We start from the raw sequence: 11,966 nt of genomic DNA, 5'->3' as shown, positions 1-11,966 counted from the left end.
GTTATTTATATTTTTAAAGTGTAAAAAATCTAACACCAAACAAGTCAGAAGTATAAATATGACGAATTTAATTATATGCCAGTTAATTGTTCAAGACTTCTGTCCCCACAATGCGGTTGGTTTGTTGCTGTTGGGTAAGAAATATTATTAATTGTTTAGGAAAATTTATATATCATATTTTTTATTTTTAGTTCTTCCTCCTTTTCGTCCATTTAGTAATCTCGATGCCAAAAGTGCGTCACATAGTTGCTCACGATGGTTTCCACAACATCAAGAAGGAAAGTCACTGGAGAAATTTGCCAGCACGTGGGAGATCCCACCATAAGCGGAACCACTCCAATTAATATTAAACAAGGTCGGATTCGCACGCGATTAAACCGTTGCAAAAATCATTTATCACTTCTAACAAGATCTCAGTTCTCGGCGAACAATGCGATGCGGAACCTTGTCCATCTATATCTTATGGATTAGATGCATTACTTTTACTTACATGCTGAGAAACTTTCTGTTCATTAAAACTTATTAGTCAAATCAAATTGCCAGCTCAGTGTTCTTAATAACTAATGAGTAGAAATTACTTACCACAATAATATAAGCACTGAACTTTAAAAATAGTTATTTAGCAAGTATTTAAGAAACCCGTTCATTTAATAATGCATCGTAAAAATACCTTAACCAATCAGTTACTTTTCCATGAAATCGGGTCTCGGCTAAAAGTAATTGAATTGTTGTTTCAATTTATCAACGACAGTCATGGGATCAATACTTAGGCATTTTGAGATCCTCGTATTCCTTGTATTTCTACTTGTTTACGTGGACTCCAAAGGAAACCAAAATCACACAGAGAACGACAGAGCTCGCCATCTCCGTCCCCACAACCTCCATCGAAATCCAGATCAGGGTGATAAGTAAGTACCGGTGCCTCGAAAATATTTTTATATGTATCTTCTAATTATTTTCTTAAGCTCCGATACAAACTCGGAGTTAAGTGCCAGGACAGGAGACAACAAAAAAATTGAGAAAGACTTAAATCCAAAAAGAGAAAAACGGCACTCAAGGAGTAAATTTGGGTTAATAAAAGAAGTTGAGACAGTTGCCAAAATGATTCGGACGGCGAAACAACATCACAGTTTGTATGTTATTCCCATTTTTCTTCGATTCCTCACAATAATAAGAAATCATTTCAATTTTAGAACTCCAGAACAGAAAGCCAAACTGACTCCACACATGAAAAAAGTTGTCTTGCAATTCCGAACCATTTTCACAGACATATTTAAAAATGAGCCGGACTATATGGCCGCCTTGAATATGGTAACAAATGAGGTTCTAAGAAAGGTAAAGGCTAGAACCTTAAACAAAAAACATCATCCCTCTTTGCGAACTGATAAACATAAAAAAAAATCGCTTTAAATGTACTTTTTTCAAAGTTCGCAGATCATTAAACTTCCAATAATTTAAGAGTTTGATAAAGAGTTTCTTGATTTCGTAATAAAATTTGTTAAGCTACATGTAAAGGGTTATTAATCCTTGGTCACTCATTCTCTTATTTGCCATATGGATGGGTTTAATTTCATTTTCATAGAGTAAATTATTACTGGCCAATAAATTTGTACGATCGGCTAGGTTAGGCAGCAGCCATAACTTTAATTTCGACTATCTTGCTTTCACTTAATACACATAGACGTCGGCTAACTTAATCACACACAACGGACTTGCTGGAATAGCGGACTTAGTTCTTCCACTTGTTGTTCTCGTAGTCCCACTTGGAGGTCAAACCGGTGACGGGGTTCATTTCCAGGTCGATGATACGCTTCAGCTGGGCCTTCTGGTGCTCCTCGTCGAAGGTGACGGGCAGCTCGTCGTAAACTAAAAGGAATTATAACTTTTTATCAAGGTGAAATCATTATTAAGTATTAATCGAAGGCTCACCGAAAAGGTTCATCAGCACAGCCACCCAGATGGCGGCAGCGCTGAAGAGCAGGGCAACTCCAAGGTGGAGCTTCCACTCGCCGGTACCGGCCTGGACCTCGGCAATGGTCTGGCAGAAGCTGGCGCGGTACAGGGCCTTGATCTCCTCCTTGCTGAGCTTCTTCCAGTCACCCTGCTCCTTGGTGCGGAGAGCGTTGATCTCGTTGGTGGGCTCACGGAAGCGCACGGCGGGCAGGGGGTAATCCACGCGGTCGGCGTAGCAGGCGGTGCCGTTCCAGCCGTAACCGACGATCTCACGCTTGCCAATCTTGTCCAGAGTGTGGACGGCGGCCACGCTGCCCACCTGGGCGCTCTTGGGCAGCTGGGAGGCCAGCTGGCGGAGCACAGCGCTGTTGATTAGTCGCAGGGCCATTTTCACAAGAGATCTGTAAGGAAAGAGAACAAGGTTAGTCATGGTGGTCTGTAATAGAGTCCCAATAAAAGTCATTTTCTCTTCGAGTATGCGTAAGCTGTTATCATAAGTTCGGAAGCTTCAGTGTTTATATATATGAACTTCATTTTTTAGGTTGAGTTTTTCAAGTTGTCTGCAACGAACTACCATTGATCATTTATAACTCTTTGAAGATTTCGATTTAACAAATTGATACATTTTCAACAGAGGCACCACTGTACATTTGCAGCCAATTTCTCACGGGGTTTCAAGTGCGATATATAGAACCATTGGTTGGAGGTTATGTAACAGCTGAAATGCTCTGTGATAAGTGATAAAAGTCATTTCCATAATGCACCGGTTGAGAGGCCTCTCTAGTTTGCTTTCAGCTATACATTGTCCACGATTTCGTGCCGTAGGTGGAATTATTTTCGCATAATTATCTCATTTTTCATTGCTTCCACAGCCGTTGTGTAATCGATGGGCGGTTTAATCTCCCGGAAAACTGTTTTTTTTTTTACCGGTGGCAATGGGTTTTTCTATTATATCAGATAATGTGCATCGCCTTTATCACTGAGAATAGTACCCTGCTTACTATTATTTGCTAATTTCCGCAATTTAAACAATTTATGCTGCACTTTTACCTACTTTGACTCGCTGTTTAATGTTACCAGATATTAGAGAGCAGTAAAACAACAAAAATTGTTGTCCATCCCTCGAAAACTTTTTCACCAATCAAAATTAACGTGGTTGATGTCTTTGCTCTAACATAAATGTTAATAATAGGAAACCTAGCAAATAAACCTGTTCGCCTAGCGAGCACACTCTCCACCTATAGCGAGCACACACTCCTAAAACATTATATCAAAACTTGGCGGGATATTCAAAAGTCCTATTGTTTGGAATTTGCTAAAATGTTAACTCAATAATCACGCATCCATCATAACTGGTAAGTAAGAAAACCACAAATCTTTTTTGATATAATATTTTATTTTGATTTGATGTCATATCTCATAAATGCACACATTTAAATTAGACAGAGACACATAATTTGCTTTATCATATTATATAGTTTTGCTGCTTGTATTGGTAGTAAATGTGTATATCTTTCGATAAGGAATTTCTTGGGGTTCTCGGTAATTTTGCTATTTTCTCAAGGATGGGGCATTACGTATTCACTTTCGCGTATTCCTGTTTTAAAGCGCGGCTTGGCATAATAAATATTTAAATGGTATTTTGCTTTATTGGGCTTTATAAATATGCAATATGTTTGTAACAATATTTAATGATAATTACGCAAATAATTAAACTAAAGTGAAAGCTTTGTCCTTCAACTATACATCTTGTAAATTGGTAGTAGCAAAAACTTATAGCTACATTTACAGTAGAGTTAGATATTAGTTGCAATTTAATTTATATGATCTGCCGGTCGTGGGCTAGGATAAAGGGTATAAAAAGTCTAAACCGCCGGGCAGATTTGCACTTAAGCATAGGGATTTAGTTTGTTCTATATATACAATAATTAATTCTCTTGTTTTACGTTCTTTAACATTTCATGTTAGTAAAGGTTTCTTCTCTCAAGTTTTGGGGTTTAGGAAATCGCAGCCGGAACCAAGATTTTTTTTGGGGGTTTTAGTGCTTTAGTTTCAGTTTTTCGTGGCTTGGACAATTTGCATTTTTAACAAGTGCGCTAAAAAGTGCAATTTACTCTAGATGACGGGGAGTGGTTAGAAATGTTTATGGGATGTTGGTGCAAATGGAAAACTCTTGGAACTGCTTTTGAACCTCGCAGCGAAAGTAGTGCAAGTAGTTTCATTTGTGCAGGGAGAAGTGATTGTGGTGAGAGCAGCAAGTTTGAGGCCCTCGGCCTGCGAATTTCCGTAGTAAGTCCATCTAAATTTGGCATGTTTGAAGTGGTTGTTTATGTAGCTGATCACTCGGCACCGGCAGAACTATCTGGTGTGATATTGGAGTCCAGACTGGCGCAATCGGATTCCTGATCCTGAGCCTCCGAGTAATTTGCAGCCTCTTGAAGGCGCATCAGCATGTTGAGCTGTTGCGAAAAGGATTCCTGATTAGTTAATGCAATTAAATCGAAATATATTCAGTAACCCACCAAGGGATCCTGCTGTTCCCCGTTGGTCAAGGCAACGCCCTCGAGTCCCACATCCTCGGCATTTATCTGCCGCAATGGTGGCACCGAATCCGGACCATAAGGCCAGGGATATGAGTTCCTGATGAAGGCAGAGGGATCGTTCCAGGCGCCTCCCCTTCTTCCGTAGAGCTGCACTCCTTCGCGCACCGCCTCCACCAAATACGGCGACAAGTGGTAGTTCCAAATGTCCGTGAACCACACCTGAGAGTCCTTCAGATCCAGAGGACAGGCGAGGAACAGCCGCGGACCAATGGTCACATCACTGGAGCTGTGCACCTCCAAGAAGCGATTGATGTGCTGCCAAACGGAGGGCAACCAGGCCAAAACTGCGGCCAATTCGGGCTGAGGATGCTGGGTTTGCAGCTCCAACTGGAAGAGTCGTCGTCGAAGAAAGCGACCCAGGAAACCTTTTACGGGTTCCATGTGATTGGCGGTGAGAACCTGTCACACAAGAAGATTTTAATAAATTGTATTATATTTTAGAAGGGTTATGAAGTACTTACCCATCGGAAATTGTGGTGCAGTTGCAGGTTGGTGGTGTTGCAAGTGGCCTGCGACATGGTGCCAATAATGCAGGGCAACTTGTTGGCAGGACCTGCACTCAGAAGACAGGAGAAGACATCCCCCAAAGCGGAGGCATGATGCAGGTTGTCCAGAATAATCACAGAGGGAAGCTCCGAGGCGCCATTGGCAATGGCCGCCTGCTCGGCAATGTGTCCTAGATACTGACGCAGATCCTTCGAGGATTTGTGGTCCACGCTAAAGGAAATAATAAAAAAATTAATAAATGTATTTGAAACAGATTTTATTGTATTCAGAACTCACTTAAACGTGGCAATAGCCTCCGACGGATTTCCCCTGGCAGCTCGAGCTACTAGAAACTCAGCCAATCGGCGGGCCAAGTAGGATTTCCCAGTGCCACTTGGTCCACAGAGGATCAAGCGACGGTGCTCCGTGAGCAGACTTATATACCGATGGACAATGCTGCGCGGGATGAGGCTATCAAAGGCCAGACTTCCCACTCCCTGGAGGCAAATGTATAAAGTTCTCACACTGCCAACGATGTAACCACAGGGCAACAGCTCTGGGAAACCCATTTCAGGACCCCTTTTGGCCTCTCCCAAATGATAGGAGGTAATGGAGTCCGTGTTCAGACCCAAGTTAGTGCCAGGATCAATGCGAGCCACATAGTCTTTAAAGGTCTTTCGCACCACGTAATCCAGATTCTGCCAGGTGGTCTTGCCAGAAATATAAGTGCAGGCGATGACGAACTCATTGCAACTGGCACTGGCATAATTGGGCTTCCTTTCGCTCTGGGATTGCGCATCCGCCTCGTGGCCATTGGCATAGAAGCCATCCAGTTCCTGCAGCTCCTCGCAGTACTTGGCAAAGGCCTCCGGTTGCCCCAGATAGCAGGCAATGGCTATCTTCTTGCCATCGCACACATCCGCGAGTTCCTCAGTGGCACTGGCCATGTGAGCGGGACTCGCCAAGGGAGCAGATTCCAAGGCTGGAGGAGGTGGTGTCAGATCTATGTGGGTGCTGGGACTCAGGGGAGCCACGCCCACTCCATTTGGAGCTGGCGGTGGTGGAGGTTCGGGAGCAGGAGCTGGTGGCAGGCACTCCTCCTCCAGTTCAAGTTCCTCGCTGAGGCGAGCAGGGAGTTCCATGGGCGGGCGATTGCTGCCATCCGCCAGGGAATACCTTCTGGAGACTTCGGAACTTCCGGCCACCGACCCATTCGGGCTGATGGCCTGGCCCAAACTGGCCTCCGAACCAGCCAGCGATCGAGTGGTCACCAGCTTTTGGAGCCTCTCGTTGTTGTGCTTCAGCGACATCATCTCCGCTCGCATCTTATTCATCATCTCCTTGAGGCTCTCCAGTTGGGAAGCTGAGCTTAAGGCCTCCAATCGAATGTCCGTCAGGACGAGATCCTTTTCGCGCAGCTGCTTCTTGAGCTCCTCCACCTGCAGATCCTCCTGTTCGATGGCATCGATGGGCTTGGCGTTCTCGATGAGAGTCACCGCCTTGGCGGGACTGCTCTGCTTGCTGTTTGGCAGCGGAGGAGCAGGTTGGGTGGCCAAGGAGGCCAAGCCCAAGGGTTCACCATGACCATTGGTCAGGGGCACCTTGCCCACCGCCAATTCCTGGTGCGACTGATTGTGGTGATGGTGGTGATGACCGACATGACGACTCGTCTTCGAAATCTTGGCGTTGCGGGAGAAGGCCTTGGTGAAGCTGCTCCGCAACCAGCCCTTCTTCTTGTTGGCCTTGTTCTTGTCCTGCGCCGCCGAGCAACCCGAACTGATGGAGTTCAGGGAGCACATGGAATCGGTGCTGTGTTGCCGCTGCATTCCAAGGGTCATATTTCCATTCGGATTATTTGGATTTATGGGTCGTGGGGCTCCGGATTGCGGTGGCTTTTGGTCCATTCCCGGCTGACCTTGACCCGCCTGATTCTGACCCTGGGTCTGGACACCCATGCTCTGCATGTGCGCCGTGGTCAGTCCCGCCTGGATGGACTGCTTCCTCAGCAGCTCGATGGTCTGCCGCATGTCCGTCAGCTCGCCATCCTTGCGCTCCGCCGTCGCCGTCAATTGCTGCAATCGGTTGGTCATGTTGGACAGCGATTGCTCGAAGGCGGTCACCACATGGGCCTTGAAGTAAACAAAAGAAAATGGAGAGAAGGTTAGATGGGGGTTCTGGCCAGGTCTGCACAATCTATCATCGCTCGTTTTGAGCACATCTCGTTCGTGCCGCGAATTCTGAGGACGGGTGCTTGACTGCTTGGCATGCAAGACGTTGCAACCGCCACTTGCAACCCACCGGCCCATCGGCCCGTCGGCCGCATGACTCACGGACACTGAGCCGGCTTCTAAGCCCGGCTTTAAGAACTTTTAGAGAACTTGTGTCCCTTCTTCTTGGGAGTACGTGCACTCAGAGAACGTGTAACCAATGTTGGCTAGCTATTTGTAACTTCATCATGGGAAACAAAGTCTAGACACTTAGTAAAGTATACTTTATCAATTTGATAACATAAAATAATATATTATGAAATATGAAAATATGATGAACAGAAATATACCAAAACATTCATGAGAATACAAATTTATCTTTGCATAGGCACAAATAATTTTCTTATAAAAAAGTTATCCAACAATTTGACCATTTTTAATGAGTGTTTTTACGTATTTAAAAAAGTTATTATTTAATTTATAGAAATAAAAACCTTTACATTTATTTCTCTGCCTATACAACCCATTCCATTCTTTTTTTGGGCTTTGTTGTGCCAGCACTTTGCCATCGTTGGTTATTTTTTATGAGCCAACGTGACTGGGCGCAGAAAAAGAGAGAACACCGGGTAAATGGTATATTATCTATATATATAATACTATATAACTGCATCAAGTTGATGAGTGCCATTAGAGAAATTCAGAAAAGAAAATGTGGTGACTCACAGCGGATGTTGTAATTGCCGAGGAAGTAATGAGGAAATCTAAGCGCTTGAGACCATCAATTCGAGCGCCAACTTCCCTTCGCTCGCAGAATGATGCACCCCCAAGTAATATGGCCTTTTTATTATTATTAAATTGGGCGACATGCCGGGAATTTCAAGTGCACCAGACTAATTAAATTATGAATTTGCAAACGTGATCACAACAAGTGTTAAGCCCTCCCGCACACACATTACAATCAACACGATTTGCATTTAAAAACCACGTAGTAAACCTCGAAGGGGTAACCCTTTCAACTTTCTCCGCATCTGAATATGCAGAAAAGGGCTTCATTTGACTGGCAAATCACGTAAGCGGCAAGCATAAAAATTGATTACGGTGCGTATGAGTAACGTGACAAACAGGATAAGTCGGCACCTGCAGGATAACTTTCTGCTTTGTTTGTGTCCCGCAATTCTCGGCAATTATATCGCAAAAACGAGCCATTTTCTTGTGAGTGGATTATAAACTGAAAAGCACTTTCAAGTAATTCAATTTAAGAGGAAGGAATGAAGTCACTCAGCTTCGCCTAATAAAAACCTAACCGGAATCGACCTTGAACTGAGAAAACCTCTACGAATGTGCTCATCTACCGATGACGGATTTCCATCTAGAATAAAAAACCTCCTCCTATAAAGCGTGCCAACGCTTTTGCATAAATGAGTGGAAAATTAAAAAGCGAAACGTGCTAGATGGTTATCAATAAACAAGTGGGGAAAATCGAGGGAGAGCCAGAAATACAGATTTGCGCAATTCTCGCAATTCTCGCAATTATAATTAGTTATAGTGTGTATGTGTCTCCATGTTTGTTATTAAATTTTCAAATGGGTGTGTGATTAGCTACCGGCAGCTAATAATTTCGATGAGGTCATTCCGATGTCCAGCGAACTAACTAACCGCATGCCAATGCTAATGTTGGTTTTATGGTATTAAGCGGGCTTCTATTTTCCGGAGCTGAGGCAACTGCGATAAGTATTTAATTTTATTTTAATTATACACCCGATAGCAATCGGTAGCAACCGTAAATGGTGCAAACATTTTGCTACAAAAATCTGTTTAAATATAGAGCGGTTTAAGATTAAAGACAAGAGTTATTTTCCACCCACAAATGGTGGATGCAATTTCAATTACAATTTCGCTTTTGTTTTTATAATGATTTTAGTTGTATCGTTTTACTTCATGGACTTTGGTGGATGAAAAACCAATTTAGAATCAAGTTTAGCAGTTCATTTCATCAGAAGAAAATGAAGAGAACATGCTTTACAAAGGAATTGATTTATGTTTTTGAAAAGAGGCATGAAAAGGTCAAGGAAAAATGCTGCCAGACTTAAATAAATTACTTTGCCCTTAAGTAAATGTTGTTCAAGGGAATACATTTTGTAAAATGTTATTCATTAGCAATTTTTCTTTTTAAATTTGCTGTTATGACTCATCCGTCTTTTTACATTCAAGACCAATCTTTATAGCAGCCAAATCAGCAAAAAAAAAGACAAACGACTTCAATGAACTGACGATTTGAAAAGAAAAAGCGAGCGTCAAACACTAAATGCAAAGGAAAATGGCAAATTGAGAAGGGAAACAGAAGCAGCAACTTGACAAAAAAAAAAACAGCAACATCGAAATTAAAATGAAGGCGAAGCACCGACATCAATGCTGATTTTTCCCCGAAAACCCCCACGCAATGCTTCTCAAACTGCGAAAAGGGGGCTTGGTGTTGCTGCTGTAGTTGATGTTGTTCATGTTGCTGCTGCTGTAGTTGATGTTGCTGCTGTTTGTGCTGCTGCTGTTGCTGCTCTTGTTGCTGCAGTTCATTTGCACGTTGAAGGCAACGAAGCGTAAAACGGTTATGCATCAGCTGCGAGCGACACGCAGTCAGAAAAAAAACGATAAGAAAAACCCCCCTCTTGGAATAGAAGGGGATAAAAAGGCACTCCGTCCAAGGGGCCATATGCTAAATGGCTGAGGCAACAACAACAGCAGCAGCAGAACCAGAAACAAAATTGCCAACTTTAATTTGACTGTCAATGTTGCCGGGGGAGTGTTGCTGGTTGCCAGTGATGCATTGCTGAATTTATCGCTGGCAATTTGCAGACACAATACAAAGTTCAAGTTCAATGGCAGCCAGCAAGAGTTTTACCCACCGAAAAACCGACTGGAAAACAAGCGTTTAAACAGCGGAATTACTGCTGATAGTTACTGTGTGATAATAAACTGATAATGCTGGTTAATTGATAAGACCGCTGGCCTTCGATTAAATGCGCTTTGATAGTGGGTGGCATAAGTAGGTCGCTGCGTAAAATTCAATAAATTCAACCGGCCACCGAAACTGTCGGTGGTGCATAAATAAATCATGCTGCAACAGCAACATTAACATCGAGTGCTGCTGCCCACTTGACAATTGTTGCAGACATCGCAGACATCGGGCGACCATGTGTTGTCCCTTGTAGCGACTGATTTTCGGTGTGTGTTGGTGTCGACAACATGCCGTAGGCGTGTGCACTTTGACCTTTCCAGTGATTTATGCCCCGCACAGCAACACCAACAACCAGCTGCCGGCAACAACCAGCAACTTGCAACAGCAGCAACTGCAACTGCAACACTTGACATTTGCTGGGTTTACACAAAAGAAGCGAGGCAAACTGTAGCAGTTGTCACATGGCTTCCTGATTTATTATTCAACTAGGTGGGCGTGGCAGCATCTCTCCTCCGTATTTGCATTGGAATATTTGATGATTGATGACGCTGGTTATTTTCACCCGGCCTTCGAAAGAAGTGAAAGTTTCCCAAGGATTGGGCGGATGCCCGGGCAGTAATGACTAATTGAAGAAGGCCTGGCAAGGTCGAATGTCAATTGGATCTCGGAAGTTTTCGGCCGGGTCTGATGGCTTTAACCTCACTGAAATATGGACATATTTACGGCCAAGCTGATTGAATTTCCAGATAGTGAAAAATTAATGAAGATGGAAGCTGAAGACTCTAACCTGCGTGACTTTGCCATGATTGAAAAGGCCCCCTTGCGTTTGATTGCCGGTTGAGCTTACAAAAGGTTGACTTGCACTATCTAAGGAGAATTAGCCACTTCAATTAGATAAGATAGCGTGTGCTAAATAAAACTATTTTTAAACGCCGTTTGCGTTTTGCTTAGCCGTTCGAAAATGAATGAAGAGAACTTCACAAAATTAAGTAAAATTTGGTGTTCCCTAATCAGGAATAATTTCCTTTTTGGGACTCCTTTCAACCAACTCCAAATTCGATTCCCCATTCGACTCTTCTTTTCACTGCCGAATATAATTCCTTTCTCGGACCCAATCGAATTCTGAGGCCTGCCACATAATAAAATGATTAACAAACTAATCCGTTCTGATTGTTTGTGGCGCACACACAAAGAAAGATTCAGAACACCAAGGATTCTCGAAGCCGCGAGCAGAGACAAAATAGCAAATCATCATTAAAAATCTTGGACAGCTGTGGGGAGATCGGAGTGGAAGTGGAAGTGGCAGCAAACCCACAACGAAGTTATCCACACACAGTCCGGTCGATTCGAGTCCACTTTGATCCGCCGCTGCAGCTCCAACTTGATTTTTTTCCTCTGCAGAATGGAAGACTCTTGTCCCAGTGGCTGGTGAAAGATCAAGATTGCTGGCTCCATTATTTGTACAATTGCCGAGTCGCTCCCTCTCGCCAAGTCGCACAAGCCAAGCCGAAAAAATAATGCTACCCAGATAAATATTCCATTTGGCTAATGGTATCCGCCACAAACTTACGCCAACCCCATCGCAATTTTCGTTTTAGTCGTGTGTGAACTTACCTGCAAAGAGAGAAAAAGAGATTGCAAAATTAGTTGGCTGCAAATAGCATTGCTGAGATTGGATGTGTTAGAGGAAATATTTTTAAAGATTTAAGATTAAGCGGGAGATTATAAGAAAACCAAAGAGATTTATTAAACAAGTTTTTAGAA

At 43.3% G+C, this 11,966-nt stretch overlaps 3 protein-coding genes across 5 annotated transcripts in view; 1 reads left to right on the top strand and 2 right to left on the bottom strand.

The window, feature by feature from the left end:
• Positions 1 to 4: 4 nt before the first annotated feature.
• On the top strand, positions 5 to 1,506 carry LOC108098364. 2 transcript variants are annotated; one of them, XM_017201211.2, is made up of 4 exons: positions 5 to 134; positions 192 to 908; positions 966 to 1,133; positions 1,194 to 1,506. In XM_017201211.2, the coding sequence occupies exons 1-2, from the start codon at positions 111 to 113 to the stop codon at positions 342 to 344; spliced, it is 177 nt and encodes a 58-aa protein (XP_017056700.1). In that variant the 5' UTR covers positions 5 to 110; the 3' UTR covers positions 345 to 908; positions 966 to 1,133; positions 1,194 to 1,506. The 2 variants fall into 2 exon arrangements, with proteins under 2 accessions (XP_017056700.1, XP_017056699.2); XM_017201210.2 differs by lacking the exon at positions 5 to 134 and having other exon boundaries at positions 374 to 908.
• A 114-nt stretch (positions 1,507 to 1,620) lies between these two features.
• On the bottom strand, positions 1,621 to 3,080 carry LOC108098365. 2 transcript variants are annotated; one of them, XM_017201214.1, is made up of 3 exons: positions 3,008 to 3,080; positions 1,930 to 2,354; positions 1,621 to 1,866 (listed from the first exon to the last, which is right to left on the bottom strand). In XM_017201214.1, the coding sequence occupies exons 2-3, from the start codon at positions 2,339 to 2,341 to the stop codon at positions 1,730 to 1,732; spliced, it is 549 nt and encodes a 182-aa protein (XP_017056703.1). In that variant the 5' UTR covers positions 2,342 to 2,354; positions 3,008 to 3,080; the 3' UTR covers positions 1,621 to 1,729. The 2 variants fall into 2 exon arrangements, with proteins under 2 accessions (XP_017056703.1, XP_017056702.1); XM_017201213.1 differs by having other exon boundaries at positions 2,955 to 3,025.
• A 502-nt stretch (positions 3,081 to 3,582) lies between these two features.
• LOC108098314 (protein sickie) overlaps positions 3,583 to 11,966 on the bottom strand; it is a 145,118-nt gene continuing 136,734 nt past the window's right edge. Inside the window, 4 exon segments of the mRNA XM_017201127.2 lie at positions 3,583 to 4,412; positions 4,476 to 4,955; positions 5,018 to 5,273; positions 5,340 to 7,171. Of these exon segments, the coding sequence (XP_017056616.1) occupies positions 4,293 to 4,412; positions 4,476 to 4,955; positions 5,018 to 5,273; positions 5,340 to 7,171 (2,688 nt within the window). The 3' untranslated portion in view covers positions 3,583 to 4,292.

Source organism: Drosophila ficusphila, unplaced genomic scaffold (assembly GCF_018152265.1).
Source record: "Drosophila ficusphila isolate 14025-0441.05 unplaced genomic scaffold, ASM1815226v1 contig_712, whole genome shotgun sequence".
Taxonomy (NCBI): domain Eukaryota; kingdom Metazoa; phylum Arthropoda; class Insecta; order Diptera; family Drosophilidae; genus Drosophila; species Drosophila ficusphila.
This window is presented reverse-complemented; position numbering and strand designations above follow the sequence as displayed.

Excerpts from the sequence above, each read along its gene's own strand:
- LOC108098365 (XM_017201214.1), bottom strand. The coding sequence starts at position 2,341 with ATGGCCCTGCGACTAATCAACAGCGCTGTGCTCCGCCAGCTGGCCTCC. Across the intron at positions 1,867-1,929 it reads TGTGCTGATGAACCTTTTCG|TTTACGACGAGCTGCCCGTC; the intron begins GTGAGCCTTCGA and ends AATTCCTTTTAG.
- LOC108098364 (XM_017201210.2), top strand. The coding sequence starts at position 754 with ATGGGATCAATACTTAGGCATTTTGAGATCCTCGTATTCCTTGTATTT. Across the intron at positions 909-965 it reads AATCCAGATCAGGGTGATAA|CTCCGATACAAACTCGGAGT; the intron begins GTAAGTACCGGT and ends TATTTTCTTAAG. Across the intron at positions 1,134-1,193 it reads GCGAAACAACATCACAGTTT|AACTCCAGAACAGAAAGCCA; the intron begins GTATGTTATTCC and ends TTTCAATTTTAG.